The sequence below is a fragment of the Nyctereutes procyonoides genome, unplaced genomic scaffold (assembly GCF_905146905.1).
Source record: "Nyctereutes procyonoides isolate TBG_1078 unplaced genomic scaffold, NYPRO_anot_genome, whole genome shotgun sequence".
NCBI lineage: Eukaryota > Metazoa > Chordata > Mammalia > Carnivora > Canidae > Nyctereutes > Nyctereutes procyonoides.
Window position 1 is genome coordinate 38818166 of NW_026575024.1, and position 19803 is coordinate 38837968.

Genomic DNA, 19803 nt, shown 5'->3' on the forward strand with positions numbered 1-19803 from the left:
TGGGATATAGTCACACAAGGGAGTATTATACAAATGTTAAGAGAAATGCACTAGAATTATAGAGCAACCTTCTGGACAAATACTATAAAAACATAATATTTAACAAAAGAAGCAAGCCACAGAGAACTATATACCATAATATTATGTTCCTATAGCTCAATAAAAACCATAAAACTAAGAAATACATTGCTTAGGTTGCATACATTTTAAACTTTTTTTTTTTTTTTTCAAAAAAAGGGAATGATACACAATCCAGGATAGTGGTTATCTTTGGAGGAGAGGCAGATGTTTCAGAAGAGATAGGAGTAGATATAATACAATTACTAATGTTCATGTTAAGCTGGTGATAAAAGTTTAAGGGGTTTGATTTCATTTTTATGTTTCATAACTTACATATGATGCATTCTTTTATATATACTCAATAACACAATTTAAAAATGCTTAGTTCTTAATAAGAGAAATGATGAGATAATCAGTCCATATCTACCAAAATCCTTAAAAATGTCCAATCCTTTTGAGTCATAACGTACATTTCCAGGAATTGTGTTAAGGAAACAGACAAGTATACAAACACTATGCACATGAAAATCAATGTCATTTGAATAGCAAAACAAAACAAAACCAAAAACCAGGAAACAACTCAATGGTCATTCTAAGAAACTGAAACAATTTTATTGAATAGAATTTTTAGAGAATGATTTATTTTGTAGAACAGAATTTTATTCAGCTACTTTAAAATAATAAAATTACTATTTAAATCACTAACTTAAGAGTTAATTAATTCCTAAACTTTATGAGTTAGACCAGGGATACTTAAGCTGAGCAATCCATGATTATGACACCATGAAATTTTACTAGAATTGTGTATACATTTATGCAGGTAATGTGTTCATGGGCATGTTTCTAGGGAGAGAATCCATAGTTTTTAGATTCTCAAAGGGAAAATGGTTACTCAAAAAAAAAAAAAAAAAGTTACTATGGTAGCTAATCTCCAAAGATGGCCCCCAATGAACAAAGCTCCCCGGTATTCACACCCTTCTGTGTTCCCCTTTTCCTACACTGAATCTGGACTGGCTGTATGATTCACTTTAACAAGTAGAATGTTAGCCCCAATCCTAAGCCTTAAGGACACTTGACAGCTTTTCCTTTTGCACTTTGAGAGTCCAGAACTACTATGTAAGAAGTCCAGCTACCTTGCTGGAGAGGCCGCATTAAAGAGAAAGAAGCCCTGATACTATGTGGGAAGAAAGCAAGTCCAAAGCATTCCAACATATCAGCTGAGCCCAACCTTCCATTGTCCTACCAAGGCACCAGCCATGTGAGAAGGCTGTCACAGACATCTAGCTAAGCCATCACCTGAATGCAGCCATAGAAGAATACCCAAGCATAACTGGCAAAAGAGCTGTTCACTTGAGAACCAGCCAACACACATAATCATAAGAAAAAGGTTGTTCTTCTAAACCACAAATATTGGGGGTGATTTGTTTAACAACAATAGGTAATCAAATAGCTACAGATGGCTGGTTTAGACTGAGTAACTTCACCTAATTAAACACTTAATGTGTTGCAGTATAATGGCTAACAAAAATCAGAGGCTATCCATCAGAGGATATAACATCATTCCTCAGTCCTCTGTGTAATCCCTGTCCATGTGGGCAAGTAGGTGCATGCACACACACACACACACACGTGCACACACACAATAATGGCATTTATATAAATAGCTTCATTGAACAAAAACAACTTTAGTCCCTTTGATTTCATGTACTTTATTTACATAGGCCCTTTTATTACACATAAATGAAATACAGATCAAGCATCTAACTTTGCCCTTATATTAAGAGATGAAAAGGAGTGAGACCCTTAAATGACCCTTCATTTTAAATATTACAGTGGTTAGTTATGTAAATCACCCTCTAGACTTTAAAAAAAAAAAGTAGATTGAGGTTAAGGGAACACGCATTTAAAAAGTATTTTATAGTGCTGATAAAATAACATTGTATTATTATTATTATTATTAGGACAATTACAATGCTTACTGAATAAAAACACTCTCTTATTAATTTACACAATAATATTGCAAATGATACTTGAGGGGAAAACAAACTCAAACCGAACCAGGAATTCTACCCCAGAACCAAGAAGCAAAGCAGAACATAAACAATATGAAAAAGGCCAGATCCCATTTCATCTATTCAATTTGAGTGAAATGAAGATATAAACAAACTTTGTGGTGGCGTGTTTTTTTTTAATCTACTGCATTTGATTTTTCAAAACAAAAACATCCATCTTCCACAGCCAGCTCTGTGTTAGCCAAAAATAATGGCAAAAGGCATGGCTTTGGTAAGGGCAGGTTTAAATGACAACTGCATATTTTTTAACTCTTTAAATACAACCTATAATATTTTAAGTAGAACAGCTGATTAAATTTCAATGTAGCCCCTTTTCTTTTTCATATTTCTCTACTGTCATTGAGTGAAGATTATTTAGATTCTCTAGGTTCTCGTGTACTGTTTGACCCTTTTCAACCTCAGATTTCTCATTTGAAATGAGAATCACTATGTAAAAAGTACTTAGCATAGTGCCTGCCCATAGCAAATGCTCAACAAGTGATAGCTATAATTATCATCCTTATTATTGATCACAAAATGATGGCAAGTGCCCAGGTTAGGATACTGGTGGTTACCTGCACACCTATTTCCTTCTCCTTTCCTAACAGAATCCTGATTCTGCTCTGCTTTCTACTCCCCTCAACCACAGTCACCAATGTGCCCCACAGCATATCATGTATCCATGACAGGTTTATGGACAGGTAATTCCCTTTCATCAGTGATTAGTTAGGAAATGGGCATGTGATCCAACATTAGCAAATCACTAGAATGTGAGGAGAGATCTGCTGGAAAGCCAATGAGGAAAATGTTCCTCATTCCTGGAAAAGAGCTACCAAAAAAGATATTTTCTTTCTCTAGAGATTTCTGTATGATGAATTTTTCTGGCGATGCAGTATCCTTTCTCTGCCATCAGACTAAGGAAGAAGTCAATAATGACAATGACAGAGAACTAGGTCCCTGATATCAACAGTGGAGCTCCTGAACCAACCAACCCTGGAATCCACCTACCTCTGGACTTCCTCATATGTGAAATCATATTGTTTCTTATTGTTGAAGCCAGTTCAAATTGTGATTTTTGCTACCTGCAGCCCAAAGTACTCTAATTACTATAGTAATGGAAAGGTATGAAAACCATAATAGATTTTATCAAAACTAAACTAGTTAAACCACCCTTCTCTTCAAAAGAACAGATCCTCTACCATGAACACATAAAGCTCTCAAACAAGCAGGAGCACTAGCTCTGGTTTACCAATGTGGCAACAAGTCATTTTGCCAATCAGACTGTATGACAGTGCCTAAAAATAGGTAAAGGATTACTAAATTCAATTTATTGAATACCAACTATATCCTTGAGCCGCCAGCTTTTTCCTCAAGGAGTTCCCAGGCTTTGTAATGAAGAACAACCATACAAGTCACATAATGCTATCTTATGGCCCCACTGACCATGGAGGAAATAAATCTGCAGGACTGAGTGAGGGAAGGAGGAAGAGAGTAAATGAAGGAGACTGCAGACAAGAGAAGAAAGACATCTGAGCTCAATCCTAAAAGATGAATCAGAGTTCTGAGAAGAGATTCTAAACAGGAATAGAAAAAAGGAACATACAATCCTTTCTCAAGATACTGTGCTGTTTTTTATATTGCAATGACAGGAATAAAGAAATGAGGTAAATGATAAAGCTAGGACTTTATAGTATGAGTTTATTTTGTAGATCATAATAAAACTTACCAGTGCAATTCGCATAGTAGGATAGTAAGTTGCTAAGAACTGTCCATGAACTTGAAGACCATGGGCAGGGTTTAATATGCAAAAAGCTGTTCTGAGGAAAGCCCAGAGTGGTACACAAACCCAAGTCTCTACCCAGATACAAATAATTCTGATGTGACAAGCTACAAAGAAGGAACTGCTGCTAAGACATGAAGCAAAGTCAAAGCAAATAATACAAACCAAATGAAGATATATATAACATATGAAAAATAATTCAGTTGAGAATATAACATTTCTATATTCCACTAAATTTACCTTGGCATAAGTATGAAAGTGTAACAAGTAAAGTGGAGGCAAATCAAAATTTAAAGGATAAAGAAGAACTCAGATGAAACAAATGCTCAGTAAATTTTAAATCTTTATTGTCCTCTGACATGAATTTTACTACCTACCTCAGCTACATGGGGCAAATACTCTTATATTTCTGAGAACACATCACCACATCATCATAGCAGAATTCAAGCAGATTACTATTCCATCAGGAGTCATGATGTCCTTCAAGAGATGAATGGATAAAGAAGATGTGGTATATATGTACAATGGAATATTACTCAGCCATTAGAAAGGATGAATACCCACCATTTGCTCCGATGTGGATGGAACTGGAGGGTATTATGCTGAGTGAAAGAAGTCAATCATTGAAAGACAATTATCACATGGTTTCACTCATATGTGGAATATAAGAAATAGTGAAAGGGACTATAAGGGAGAGGAGGGAAACTGAGTGGGGAAAAATTAGAGAGGAAGATAAACCATGAGAGACTCCTAATTTTGGGAAACAAAAAAAGGGTTCCAGAAGGGAAGGGGGGTGGAGGGATGGGATCACCAGGTGATGGGCACTAAGAAGGGCACTTGATGGGATGAGCACTAAGTATTATACTGTATGTTGGCAAGTTGAATTTAAATATTTTTTAAAGATTATTATCCATCATCACCAACATTAATAAATAAAGACTAATATGACAGATTACAACACATAATTTACCATGGTATTATAAAGAACCAGGAAAACATTATTATGTAGGGCTAGAACAGAGAGAAGAAAAGGAAGTGAACAGAGCTGCTCAGGATTACAAAACGTACAACACTGAGTCCCAACCAACAGGAGATACAATGGTATTAAATGATAATCTCAATGATATTTAGCATATGTTTGTCTCCTCTCCATTAAAAAAAAAAAAAAGTCCTGATCCTGGCACTGGTGGATATACCCTAACAACCTGCTCCCTCCATTACAATTCAAACCCAAGTCTAATTCCCAAACCCATAATATCCTGCACCCTAAACTGCCACCAACATATAACCTGCTCCTACATTCAATGTGGATACCTAAAATACCATTGTAGAATTTTAATGAAGTCTCTAATTTCTTAGTATCTAACTCAGATTTTTTAATGTGTCTATCCATGCTTTCTTCTAGACAGTGGTTATTAAAATCTTTTTCATCAAAGCCAAAAGACAAATACAGCGCACAAATAAATATACTTTTTCGTGATATGAAGAAAACATTCTGAAAATAAAAATGTAAGGTATCCTTTGGTCACAATGTGTGTCTTGATCGTACTGTGATTCACTAATGAGAACCATGACATGTATTCAATAACAAGTTAATAAAAATGCATGCTGTTTCTACATTTTACATTATCTACACTTTTTTTCTATCCTTTGCCAATAAATCTTTTTGCCCAAATTAACCAGTCACCATGGACAGAACTGGTTAAAATAAATACATTTGATTCAGCATTATGTCTTTCTGACCCTTCTACTGGCATCTTTTAGAGTTAGCAATTTTATCAACTTCTATTTGCAACAAGAACCTCAGCTAGGGCTGGGTGCATCTCAGATGAGTCTGGAAACATAAATAACATTTCTGCCAGCACAATGATCCTGTCTCAGTGGTCCCTTATCAATGCTGGTCCATAAGTTAACTTGTTCTACAGTTAATGCTCTCAGGAATACCTAGGGTCTAAGATATATACCAGATCTCTTTAGCTTTTGATCCACCAAAACATAGTATGGGAAGAGATTGGTAAATTGCATGATGTGTGTTATAGGCAAGGCACAGCTGGGGGACAGCACTACTCTGCCCATCAAAATGTTGCCTTACAGGACACCTGGGTGGCTCAGCAGTTGAGCGCCTGCCCCTGACTCAGGGCATGATCCATGGTCTTAGGATCGAGTCCCACAACGGGCTCCCTGCCTGGAGCCTGCTTCTCCCTCTGCCTGTGTCTCTGCCTTTCTCTCTGTGTGTTTTTCATGAATAAATAAATAAAATATTAAAAAAAAAAGAAAGAAATATTGCCTTACTACTTAAAGTATGATCTATGAACTAGCAGCCCTGATATCACCTGGGAGCTTGTGAAAAATGCAGAATCCAAGCCCCCCTCAGGCCCATTGGGTCATCATATGCCTTTTATCAGGTGATTTATACATGCTTAAGCGTGAAAAGAGTAGGTGTTTTTTAAAAGTAGCCTGAGAGACTGTTTCTAAAGATAGATCATTAAGATTATTATCCCAGGGATCCCTGGGTGGCGCAGCGGTTTAGCGCCTGCCTTTGGCCCAGGGTGCGATCCTGGAGACCCGGGATCGAATCCCACGTCGGGCTCCCGGTGCATGGAGCCTGCTTCTCCCTCAGCCTGTGTCTCTGCCTCTCTTTCTCTCTGTGTGACTATCATAAATAAATAAAAAATTTTAAAAAAAAGATTATTATCCCAAACAACTCTCAGAAATAGGAATCTCAAACCAAGGTTTGTGTCTAAAGAACCATGTACCTTATGCTGAAAATATACAGGGGAAACCTTAAGAGGAACCAAAGATCCGTACTTCAAGCATCTGAGAGCTAAAGCCCTGAATTCCCTGGGCATCATTTTTTTTTTTTATAACAGCTTGCCAACATCAGACATACTATGCACCTTCAGAAAGTGATGAGTTATACCATGTACAACTTTCATAGCAACAAATTATCAATTTACAAAACTCAAAGTCAACATATTGTGCCTCACAGTCGTTTAAGCTGGCAAGACTTTAAAGTACACACAAATCTGAAATAATGCGTTGGAAATATTTGATTTATGTTAAACAGCGCTCTGGAATTTAAACATTCATATGCTCAACCAAACCCTATTCCTAGCCAATCGGTTCACTGATCGGCTTACATATATCGTTCCAACATACACTGCCCAGCTACCTTTAATATTTAAGATTTTTAAAGACCTTTTTGTGTTTTTAAAATAAATCTTATTTCAAGTAAATTTCCTGACCTGAAAAGCACCACCACCACCACAACAAAATAACACCAAAAATGGCTCTGTGCTATAAAAGGTACTGCTTGTATTGAGTGAACTCTGCCTCTAACAAGAACCTTCTACAGAGGGAACTAAGATGGCAAAGCCACGAAGGCCTTCAGTCCAGTAAGGAGCACGAAGCAGCGTGTCAGAAAGAAATTGTTTTTCTGCTCCTTTTGATGGGTTATGCTTTCAAGTCAGGAAATTAGAAACAGGTGTGCCAGAGGGCACACACATCCTCGCTCCACACTGAAAAACACGCGTTTTCAATTTTCAAACATGAAAGGGACTCCTGTTGAATGAAAGAAGAAATGAAAATCCAGCTCTGTTTCTGCGAACCATATGAAGGGAGCTTAGAAAGTCTTTGACAAGTTGCTCGACTTACTCCCTCTCTAACTGACAGCAGGTAGTAGTCGACAATAGGAAGGAAAAGGCATTCTCTCAAGTGAGAACAATCAAAAGGAGAATTACATTAAGGATCAGAGCATTGGCATTTTAACCTATCACTTGATCCTATGCTTCTGTTTCTACCATTTCTTCACCTTCTGTTTTAAAATTAGAAGTCTATTCTTTCACAAAACAACGCAATGCAAATAAGCAATGCAAAATAAGTATCTGGCAAAAAAAAAAAAAAAGAAATCTCAGAAAGTACAAACACCAAAAAGAACGTTTTATCCACAATAACCCAACTCTAAATAATCTCTTTCAAAAAAAGATCTACTATTCTTCACAATGTCCTGAGTTCTTATAGGATGCTGGACATTTCAGTGAGTATATGAGTGTGATAGGTAGTGCTAAACTTAAAGGCAACTAGTTTTGGCGGGATTTGAGGGGAAGGATACATGGCAGGAAGATATACTAATGGCAGCAGCAACAGTCAACACATCAGGTGCACCGATGTGCCTGCAAGTGACCCTCTGGGAGGCACTGGAGTGCCCATTCCTTAGTGAATGGATATAGCAGAACCCCATTCAGAACTAGCAAGCCTTTAGCATATCCAATATTTCAACATATTTCTATAATGGCAATAGGAAACTTTCCTACACTATCAAGTACAGCCATAAACTTCAGCCCTTTTAGGACACAGAACATCTTTACTTTTCTTCTACCATACCCAGACTATAGCGAAAGCCTCTAAAATAGGTATTGTTTCCTAGCATGAGAGCAATTATGAGTCATCTTACATAAGAGCAAAATACATGCACTCATCTATGCATTAAAAGACATCCTTCACATCCCTTAAAATTATGTTTCCAAGAATATTTAATGACACATTCTTCACTATACAATATTAAATAGAGCATAATACAAGCTGAGCAGTATTGCCATTTTTGTTTTATCTATCAGAAATCTACCAAAAATATTAATACTACCTACCACAGGATGGCAAAATTACCCATTTCATTTTCCAGATTCTTTTCAAGGAGCATGTGTTTTCACATTTAGGAAAAAATCCACTCATTTAAGACCTCTATGTTGCACAATAACCAAAGCTGTCACACTGAACTGGTTTCATAGAAAATGACCTTGCATAATTCAGAATTCTACATTATTTTGAACCATCAGTGATTTTATTTATGTAAAAAGCAGGAAATAATATATTAATAGTTTATCAGATACAAAATGACATAATTAGAATAAGCAACAGTCTTAGAATAGAATTTCCATCCAGATAATTATTTTAGTTCTTAGAAATGTGTTGGTAGTTTAAATACCCTGTTATCTATACATGAACAACATGTCTTCCCCCACCAACTTCCAATCAAACAATCCAAAGAGTCAAGTACTTTTAAGATGATGTTTACAAATGTTAGGGTTTTATCTATGCTCACATCTAGAAGTTACAATTCACAAAAAAAGATTTCTCATGACATGATTCCCAATCCTACATATTATATACCAATTTATTTCAGCTTTAAGTAGCTGCTCATTACCCTAAGCCCCTGAAGATTTTTATTGAGTGTAACAAGATTTTGTAACAGGAATAGCACTGCCTAATAAGATTTTGACCTAAGCCAGTAGGAGGCTGGAGTTGCCATTTGCTGTGTGGAAAATCTGAAAAAGAAGCACATGACCAGGGATGGAGGGGATGCAATATCAAGAGCTCATATTTGGACATGCTAAATTTGAGATGCCTATTAGACATATGAGTGGAGACTGAACAAGCAGTTAAATACATAACTGAGTTCTAGGGAGAGGCCCAGGTTAAGAGATAAAAATGGGGGAGTCATCAGCAGATATGTGAATGATACTTAGCCATTAGACTGGATGAGAACACCGAAAGAGTGAGTATACAAAGAGAGAGAGAAGTTCACGGGCTAGGTCTCAGGGTAGTCCAAAACCTAGAGATCAAGAAGATGAGCAGAGGGGATCCCTGGGTGGCGCAGTGGTTTGGCGCCTGCCTTTGGCCCAGGGCGCAATCCTGGAGACCCGGGATCGAATCCCACGTCGGGCTCCTGGTGCATGGAGCCTGCTTCTCCCTCAGCCTGTGTCTCTGCCTCTCTCTCTCTCTCTCTCTCTTTCTCTCTCTCTCTCTCTCTCTCTCTGTGACTATCATAAATAAATAAAAATTAAAAAAAAAAAAGAAGATGAGCAGAATTAACAGAGGAGACTAAGAAGGAGCAGTCAGTGGGGTAAAAAGAAGACCAGGAGAGCGGTGGTACTCTGGAAGTCTACAAAAGAAAGTACTTCCAGGGGGAATAAGCCATTCAAATAACTGTTAAGGGAAGCTTATACGACTAAAAGATGATCACTGGATTTTGGAGGTGATTGTTTTCTGGACAAGAAGAGATTGGTGAGGTGGTGATAAGAGAGGGATGGCCTGACTGATGTAAAGAAAAATGAGAGGAGAGAACTGAGAAAAATACTGAACTTTAAGTACAGATAACTCCTTGATGTTTCACTTTGAAAGGTTGATCAAAAATAGGTAAGAGTGGGAAGAGAGGCTGAACCCCTAGGTGACCCACACACAGAGTCCTGGCTAAAATAAGGTTTTTATTCAGGATATTAATCAGGAGGCTAAGCCACCAAGAGTGCTAGTGACAGAGAATCCTACAGAGAAATAATGGCTACTCTTTTTTTTTTAAGATTGTATTTATTTATTCATAAGAGACACAGAGAGAGAAGTAGAGACATAGACAGAGAGAGAAGCAGGCTTCCTGCAGGAAGCCCAACGTAGGACTTGATCCTGGGACTCCAGGATCACGCCCCGAGACAAAGGCAGATGCTCAACCGGTGAACCACCCAGGCATCCCGTAATGGCTACTCTTAAAAAGGAAGCAAAAGCATGTATTCCTGCCTGCCTCCCCACTCCTTCTGCACCCCAGAACAATGACTATATAGTACATGTGGATGTCTCACCAGTGGTCAGCCACTGGCTCCTGCATTATGTGACTCCACTCTTGTAGGGAGGGCTGCCTTGTGCCTCTGAGAAAGGTCCCTGGGGAAGAGGTTTGCAGCTCAGGCTTAACAGACAATCTCCCACAGAGGAGCAGAGGAAGACTGTGGCTGCTCATTAGGTTGAAGAACCAAGAAGGGATAACATTAATTCCCAGCCTTTGAGGAAGAGGGCTGGCTCAGAATCACTAGCTCACAGATATTAAGGCAAAAGCCTGGTCTTATTTTTTGCATTTTTTATCACCCCAACTTTGAACCTACTCTTGGCAAGCCATGGCCACATTCTCACCACCATGAGGGTTCTAGAACTACCCAGAGCCAAAACCTAGAAAATCAAAGAACCTACAAAGTCAGAAATCACTGGGCCATATACCAGAAAACCATGTAGCAGAGCTTTCTTCATGCCAAAACACTTCAAGGAAGAGGACTGAAGCCTGTGTCTCCTGAACTCTAGTCAGCTGCCATATAACCCCTGGACTCACTGATTCTAAGAAAAAAACATACTGCACAGACAAGTAATAGCATAACAATGTTAAGGTCAATCAGAGCATAAATTTAATCTCCCCTCTTTTTTCCTCCTTCTGATCTTCTAATCCTCAATCTGCTCTTCTTTCCATAGCCAGAGAAAGACCACAGATGTATCTTACATTAGGCATCTGATGTGTTACTGAAAAATTATGTGTGATTCTGACTTTGGCAAATTAAATCCAATTTTAAAGTACTATTTAAAGAAATTGCATGGTGAATAATCTTTTTGAAATGACAACCAGTCTTCTAGAAAAGGGAGAAATCACATACACATTTCTTTTGTTTAACAAATAGATTTGGCATATAACATTGTGTAAATGTAAGGTGTACAACATGCTAATTTGATACATTTATATATTGTAATATGACTGCCATTGTAGCAATAATTAGTACCTCTGTCACATTTATATAATTATCCATTCTTTTTAGTGACTGGAATAATTAGGTTCCAGTCTCTTGGCAACTTTGATTATAATAATCATCATTTGTCTTAATTTTAATTTGTCTAGTAAGCACTTACTCAGTGCAAAATTCTGTGCCAGGTACTCAGGAAACACAAATATACCCACAGATCCCCTTTTCTCAAGAGCTTATGTCACTGCTTAAGAAAGCCTAAAATAAATTGTTATTTTCACACACACACATAAAGCTGAGAATAAGAAAAGCTTTTATTATAGTTTATCAATTCTAAAGTATTTTTTTCCACATTGAATATTTTCTGAAATCAGTACATACATTATAACTGATGGCATCCTCCTGTGCTGCTCTCCAAGCTGCAGCTGTGACATAGATAGCTACCACTGCCTCTAGAAGTAGGTAAGCTGTTCCAGTTGCTGACCCTTCCATTGAGTTATGTGCCATGTTAGAACTACAAGTTTTGAGTTTGTCATTTACCCTATGTTCAAAAGGATTACAGTATGATATAGGATTGAAACAAAAATTATGAACATAGAAAGGCATGCAAATAGCAATGGAACATGACTTTGTTATCAGTGCAGCGAATATTTCTTGGGGACTTTCAGAGGAAAATCCCCAAATTCTTTATTTTCTTGTAAAGCAACAACCATGTGTTAAGTGATGAGAAAGAAGTCTGTCATTCTATAATTGACAGTCTTCTCCCCACTCTTGGTATATGTATCTTATATGGGTTATATTCTTGGATATGACACTAATCATATAGACAACAAAAGCAAAAATAGGTAAGTGGGATTAAGTCAAACTAAAGGCTTCTGCACAGAAAAAGAAACAATCAACAAAATAAAAAAGCAATCTATACAATAGAAGAAAATATTTATGAACCATATAATATATCTGATAAGGTGGTAATATCCAAAAGATAGGAGGAACTCTTAAAACTCAATAACAAAAAAAACAAATAGTAAGATTAATACATCAGCAAAGGACTTGAACAGACATTTCTCCAAAGACATACAAATGGCCACCAGGTCCATAAAAAAGGTGTTCAATCTCATTAATCATCAGGGAAGTGCAAATCAAAATCACAATGAGACATCACCTCATATCTATTAGAATGGCTAGTATTAAAAGGACAAGAGATAATAAAGGTTGGTGAGGCTGCAGAAATATTCAAACCCTTGTACACTATTCATGAGAAAGCAAAATGGTGCAGCTGCTATGGACAACAGTATGGAGGTTTCTCAAAAACTTAAAAATAGGACTATGATATGATCCACCAAATCCACCTGTGGATACTTATCCAAAAGAACTGGAAATCAAGATCTTGAAGAGATATCAGCACCTCCATGTTCACATCATCATTATTAATAATGGCCGACATGTATCATCAGATAAATGGATAAAGAAAATGTGGTATATATATATATATATATTGGAATATTATTCAACTTTAACAATGAAAATCCTTCCACATACAACAACATGGATAATCCTTGAAGACATTATTCAAAGTGAAATAAGTCAGTCACAGAAGGATAGATACTGCATGATTCCACTTATATAAGGCACTTAAAATAGTCAAACTCACAGAAGAGTAGAATGGTGATTGCTAGGTACTGGAGGAAGGAGAAAATGGGGAGTTGATACTAAAAATTCATGAAGCTCCAGGGCACATGGTGGCTCAGTCAGCTAAGCATCCGACTCTTGAGTTTCACTCAGGTCATGATCTCAGGGTTGTGAGATCAAGCCCCATATCTGGCTCCACACTAGGCATGGAGTCTGCTTAAGATTCTTTCTCTCCCTCTCCCTGTGCCCACCCCCTCCCCTCCCTCTCCAAAAATAAAAAAATTCATAAAGTTTCAGAAATGCAAGATGAATAAGTTCAGGGTATATGTTGTACAGTATTGTGCCTAAAGTTAAAAATACTGTATTATACATTAAAAAATTTGTTAAGAAAATAGATTTCATATTGTGCTCTTACTACAATAAAAAATATGAATCAACCAATATTTTTTAAATAATAGTTTGTCTTATAAAAGATCGTGACTTAGATTCAACGATACACAGTTAAGTACTGAACTACTAATCTAAGCCAAGAAGTATGCTAAGTGCCTTCCATATGTCAACTTATTCAATACCCACAGATATTAAGGTATTAATAGATTAATTTTTAGATTAATATTAATAGCAGGTATTCCTGCTCTACAAATAACCCTGTGACAATGTCTCAGCCAGTGAGTGAGTCTGCACAAGAACCCAGGTGTCTACTCTGCTGCCTTCCTAGCTAGACAAAATCCATGATGCCAGAACATTAGTCAGAGTTTCCATGGCCAATTCCTGCCACACTACTCTTCCCCATTCCCCATTCATTCCTCCGCACCCAATGATGACGACAAGATGCTAGAGTTTATCCCTCAGGTTAATGATCAAATTGCCTGTCTGGCCTTGGGAGAGCCCTACCCTGGCCATAACTATCTTCACTCTGCCTTTCAATTATCACCTTCCAAGAACTATAAACCTAAAATGTAGGCTAGGTCTCTAAATTTTCTACAACAGCCTAAGGCACCAGTTTTATTTTGGCCAAACAATTGCAAAATTCTGTGTGCACCACCTTTCTTCTGACTTGGTCACCCAACTCTGCTATGTGTTTCCATTGTCAACCTCATAGCAAGAGCCCCAGGAGAAACAATACTGAAGCAATCACACAAAGTCCCTGGGATGGAAGGAACTAAAAACTTGCTCTATTATTCTCAAGTTATGAGGGCTGATGACAGTTAGTCCTTAAACTTCAGAAGGATACAACAGGACAAATTGGGCATTCAAGCTCAAAAGCTGCACTGGATGTCATGAACTAGAAACCTAAAGTTATCTTTAGTCATGTGAAACTATTTTCAGCTAATACAAGATGTGCAAAGGAGGAAATATCCAAGGGGAAGGGAAAAAGACCTTAATTTTACAATTTTAGCTTTACCCACCCACTGACATTCTACTTAATATAATCAAATTGATGAAATGTATTCCTATTCCAACTTCCACATTACCAGTTTAAAAAAAGGAAAGAGGTGGACAATCCCAAAGAGAATGAATTTCCTTTCCAAAGTGACAAAGTCAGGCAGGCTTTCAGGATTTCAGCTTAAAGAAGAATCCAAGTCTCCAAACATCTAGATATGAGAATAACACTTAAACAATTGTAATCAACTCAATGAATAACATATTGACCAAAAATAAAGTCAATACACCACATATGACACTAATACGTCTTTTGGAAAATAAAAATGAAACAATGAATTATCTTTTTAAGACTTTAGTTTGCTCAAATACCACAATTTTCTATAGACATAGGGTCATACTTAATTATGTACACAAGCTAATTCCTAAATATTATGCATAGAAATTTTCATGTGCTATCAATATTAAATTAAAAATTAACTCATATTGGGGCCTCTGGGTGGCTCAGTAGGTTAAGTGTCTGACTCAGGTGGTTAAGTGTCTGACTCAGGTGGTGATCTCGGGGTCATGGTGGGCTCTGTGCTCAATGCAGAGTCTGCTTGTCCCTTTGTTCCTCACCCTACTTGCTTATGCTCTCTCTCTCAAATAAATAAATAAATAAATAGAATCTCTTAAAAAATTAACTCATATTATACTCATCTCTTCAAAATTGAAAGAATTAAAATCAATTTTTTGCCAATTATATTAGTATGGTTAAGGTTCAACATTAATTCGTGTTTGGACTTCACCTGATAGATCAGTGACACACAATTATTTTTCCACTGATGCAAGGAAATGGACAGAAGCAACAAACCTGAAAATGGTACCAAGATTTCAAGTCTGAACAAAGAATAGGATAGTGATGGCAAGAAAAGAGAGAGGGAACATATGAGAAATTTGGTGGCTAAGGGATGTGATTAATGAATAAGGCATTTCATTGAGCCTTCTGAATCTAATGTGCACAGATGACACCCAGAGGGACATGTCCAACAGGAAATCAGAAAAAAAGACTCATGTAGACCTACAGAGAAAGGTCCAGAAGAGATAGACATGGAAGCAAATATCCTAAGAGATAACTGCTGAAATCAGAAGAACAGCAATAATACCAAATCACCAAGAGAAAGCATATACAGTAAAATGAAGAAAAACCAAGAGACGCCCAAATCTAGAGCTGATAGCAATGGGAAGAGTCTGTGAAGAGAGTCAGGATGGAGTAGGTCAGAGAAGCAGGACAAACCAAGAGAGTTCCAGGATCAATGCTACAAAAGCATAGAGCTACCTGTAACAGGGATCACAAAGTCAAGAGTAAGCAGGAAAAGAGGGCTGGATTGGACTGGGTAGTGTGTTAGTATGACGATACAGAAACCAATGTGGCAAGAAACTGAAGAAAAGAAGGAAAGGCAGCCATATCCATCCTCCTGATAAGGCCTGAGGATATGGAGGAGAAAGCCTAGGGCCATAACTTGAGAGATAACACAGCAAAGGGGATGAACCAATATTATTTTGTCAACCACGCATATTACCACATTGAGAGAAAAGGCTTCAAGTACAACTGGCACAAGCATATGAAAACCTGGATCTAGACAACCATTCTACCCATTAAACTCCCACCCTCCACACACATACACAAACACTACATACAATTTCTAAATGATAATGACTTCTAACACAGATATAAAAAGAGGGCCTACATTTAATTAAAAGCGTAGAGGGGGGAAAAAGTGTAGAGGGGTAGATGTCATAAAATACACATTTTGAGGGCACCTGGGTGGCTCAATCCGTTAACCATCTGACTTCAGCTCAAGTCCCGATCTCAGGGTCCTAGGATAAAGCCCCTCGTTGGGCTCCCTGAACATTGGAGAATCTGCTTCTCCCTCTCCTTCTGCCCCTCCTCTGGCTTGTGTGCATACACTTTCTTGCTGTCTTTCCCAAATAAATAAATAAAATGTCTAAATACATGTATATGTAGACACATTTTGAAATACACTTTATATTTTATACCAACATATTATTCAAAAGATTATCTTAGTTTTTGAAATACCTTGTTACTTTTGTATCTTTTGTGATCTAAGTTTGGAACTATCATGAGTCACTAGAGAAAAAGAAACATTAAAAATATAACTGTTATAGTTAACTACAGAGTTGTAATGAAATGTTAGCAAAACATTTACACTGGGACATTTACACTGTGAAAGAATCCTTAAAAGCTCCCACATATCAAAGACCTTTCATACATAAATGCTCTTGTCTATACAGTGTCTCAGCATAGCATTTACATAAAAATACTTTCAATCATTAAGTGACCTACAATGTTGCAGTTATGAAAAATGGTCATGAAAGCAGCAAATACCTGAGGTACTCACAGCTGTGGAGTAGGGATTATGAGCTCCAGTATTTTCAGCCCAGCATCCACATCCATAAAGAGCAGCCTGGGAAAAGAGAAAATAGATATACAGTGTATTTCAAAAATATTATATGTAATTACTTGCTTTCAACAGAAGACAAAATCATACCTATCTAATAAAGACTGGTTTAATAACAATTCATATCAACTGGGAAATAATACCAGAGGCTGCGTAAGACCCCCCAAACAATGGTCCTAACAGTATTTAAACTATATTTTCAACTACTGTATTAATCTAAAATTTTTCAGAAAATAGCAAAAGAAAGTTTCTTCGACTCTCATCAACAATAGTTTTTTCTTCCTTGAACAACCTTTTCCCTACTGTAGTTTGTCAGCTAGTTCTGACAAATTCTTCTCTTCTAGCTCCTTGAAATCATTGTGGCTGCCTTAAAATAGTGCTCAAACTAGGTATATATCAAACTGCTAGAGAAGCTTGGTGATAAGACTGTGATTCCCCGATACTTCTGATTCAGTGGTCTGAGGTTGCCCAAGTAAATGGTTACACCAAGTAAATGGCATTATTATCAGGGCTCCAAGGGGCCTGGGATGCACGTGGTCCTCCTGGCATACTCTAACAAATCCTGTCTAGAAAGGCTTTTGCCACGCTCTCTATAAGTGGCACAACAGGAACTGGTAATAGTTATTACCAAAGGGCCGAGTATATGCTTACCACTGTGCCGGATTTGGCCAGATATAAAGAAAGGAGCCAAAAAGGTCAATTCAAGCTAGTCACTTTATGAGGTGGTAGAACAGATTTATATGTCTGAAACCACCAATAACACAAATTACTATAGTTTTGTAAAAGAATGTAACAATCATTCCTATTTTGTTTTTAATAATGCCCCCCAGAATGTCTGGATTCATCTCTTCAATATCCACAATGACTTCTCTGCCTTTGGGAAAGGAAATGAAACTGATAACTCTTCTAGTCCTTAGTTAGAAGCAGAATTAGAAAAACCCTTTGATAGCTAGCATAAAGAAATACAAGAAAGCCTGCTCAAGAATGCTCATCACCACGAGTTTGGTGAGAATGGAAAACTGAAAGCACAGATGACCATCAGTAAATAAATGGCTAAACACTGGCCTAGCAATATGTGGAATTCATTGCAGACATTCAATATAAATATTTAAAATTTTTTAAAGACTTTTAGGAACTAATACAAAAAGATCTCTAAACATATTTTTGAGTTAAAAAAAAAAGAAAAAGAAGACAATACACTGAGTATTCAGTATGACTTATGACTGGTGAAGAAAAAAGGTATTCCTATAAAACAGTAACTGTTTTTTTCTAGGAGCTCACTTGTAAGGACTTGGGGAAGAAGCTAAGACTGGGAATGGTGACCAGACAGACTAGCTTTCTTCAATACTCCATTCTTTTTTATGAGGACTTCAGAACTCATTTGCTTCAATATTGTACCCAGAGCAGGAATTTCCATGAAACATTCCAGGCACTTCTGATACCAAGAACCTCCATACTCATGTGGGAATGTATTCCCCTTTTGGACACTTGCCTTTGGTGAAAAGTTCTTCCTTAGATTGCTTTAAGGAATATCTGATATAATATAACCTCTACCAACTAAAACTGGTTCTGCTCTCTGGAATTACTTTACCCTCCCTGCTGAAGTTCTCTAAATTTTTCAAAACAGCTATCCAAGTGCCCTAAGTACTCCTTCCTCACTCAGAGAATCCTAGAACTACTCCTTAAGACTTTGAGATACACCCACACCCTCTACTCCCCTAATCACCCTCCTTGAGAAATATTCCAAAATCCAAGTTAATTGGAGATGAAGTCTCCCATGTTCATGTGATTCATAGTTGCCATCCCTAGCTATCACTGACAAAGCCTTCTTAAAAGTAGGACCAAGAATTCAATACAACATTCCCAATATGGCAAACAGGAGAAAATCTATTATAGCCTTTGAAACACCACGCTTCTAAAATACACAAGACTATTGGGTCAGAGTGGGAACTGAAGGCCCTACAGAAGGGATTCAGCACATGGATTTCAGAATAAAACTAGCAAACTTGTGGGATAAGCCATTCAATTGGTACTACCTGGGACAGGTGCTAAGTGAGCCAAAGCCTCAGAAGACATTTGACCTGAGGGGAACGGCCTATTCTTCCTTCACTGAAAACCCTGGACATTAGTCTACGGTCCTTTCCATTCCCCACAATTATCTTTTTTTTTTTAATTTTTATTTATTTATGATAGTCACACAGAGAGAGAGAGAGAGGCAGAGACACAGGCAGAGGGAGAAGCAGGCTCCATGCACCGGGAGCCTGACTCCATTCCCCACAATTATCTTGACCCAGGAGCCTGCACCCAAAAATAGCAAATAGAGCCACAAGGACATCTCTTAGAAACGTAAAAGAGGTCATTTTTTTTTTTTAAAGAAAAGAACACTTAGTCTTTGTTTCTTCTCTCTAAACAAAATCCCTTTATGCTACTTCCCCTCAATTTCATGACTTAAAATTGTCTTCCTTTTTAATCTTCTGAAATCAATGGAGTTCAGACAGTGATAGGTCAAATAAAAGAAAGATTCAGAGACTCTCTCTCTCCTATCACTTTTTTGGATAAAACGTAACAAGCTTGGGGTACCTGAGTGGCACAGCTGGTTAAACATCCGACTGTTGATTTCAGCTCAGGACATGATTTCAGGATCGTGAAATAGAGCCCCACATCAGGCTCCATGCTCAGCTAGGAGTCTGCTTCTCTCTCTCTCTCTCTCTCTCTCTTTCTCTCTGCCCCCCATTCTCTCTCCAAAATAAATAATCTTTTTTAAAAAACCATAACAACTTTAAGAAGGCCTTAAAAAACAAAAACAAGCTTCCTTCTTTTCAGTAGTAAAATCTCATTAACATTTAATAAAGGTATTAACATTCAGTAAAAATAGGTCATATAAATATTAT

The 19803-nt window shown here is 37.4% G+C and overlaps 1 protein-coding gene across 7 annotated transcripts in view; it reads right to left on the bottom strand.

Moving 5' to 3' along the window:
- Positions 1-19803, bottom strand: part of TASP1 (taspase 1) — a 321618-nt gene that overhangs the window by 190610 nt on the left and 111205 nt on the right. For 6 of the 7 annotated variants that reach the window (XM_055345390.1, XM_055345382.1, XM_055345355.1 and 3 more), the window contains one exon: positions 16840-16918. In XM_055345390.1, coding sequence (XP_055201365.1) covers positions 16840-16918 — 79 coding nt within the window. The remainder of the gene's footprint in view (positions 1-16839; positions 16919-19803) is intronic. The other variant, XR_008667003.1, reaches the window with a different exon arrangement.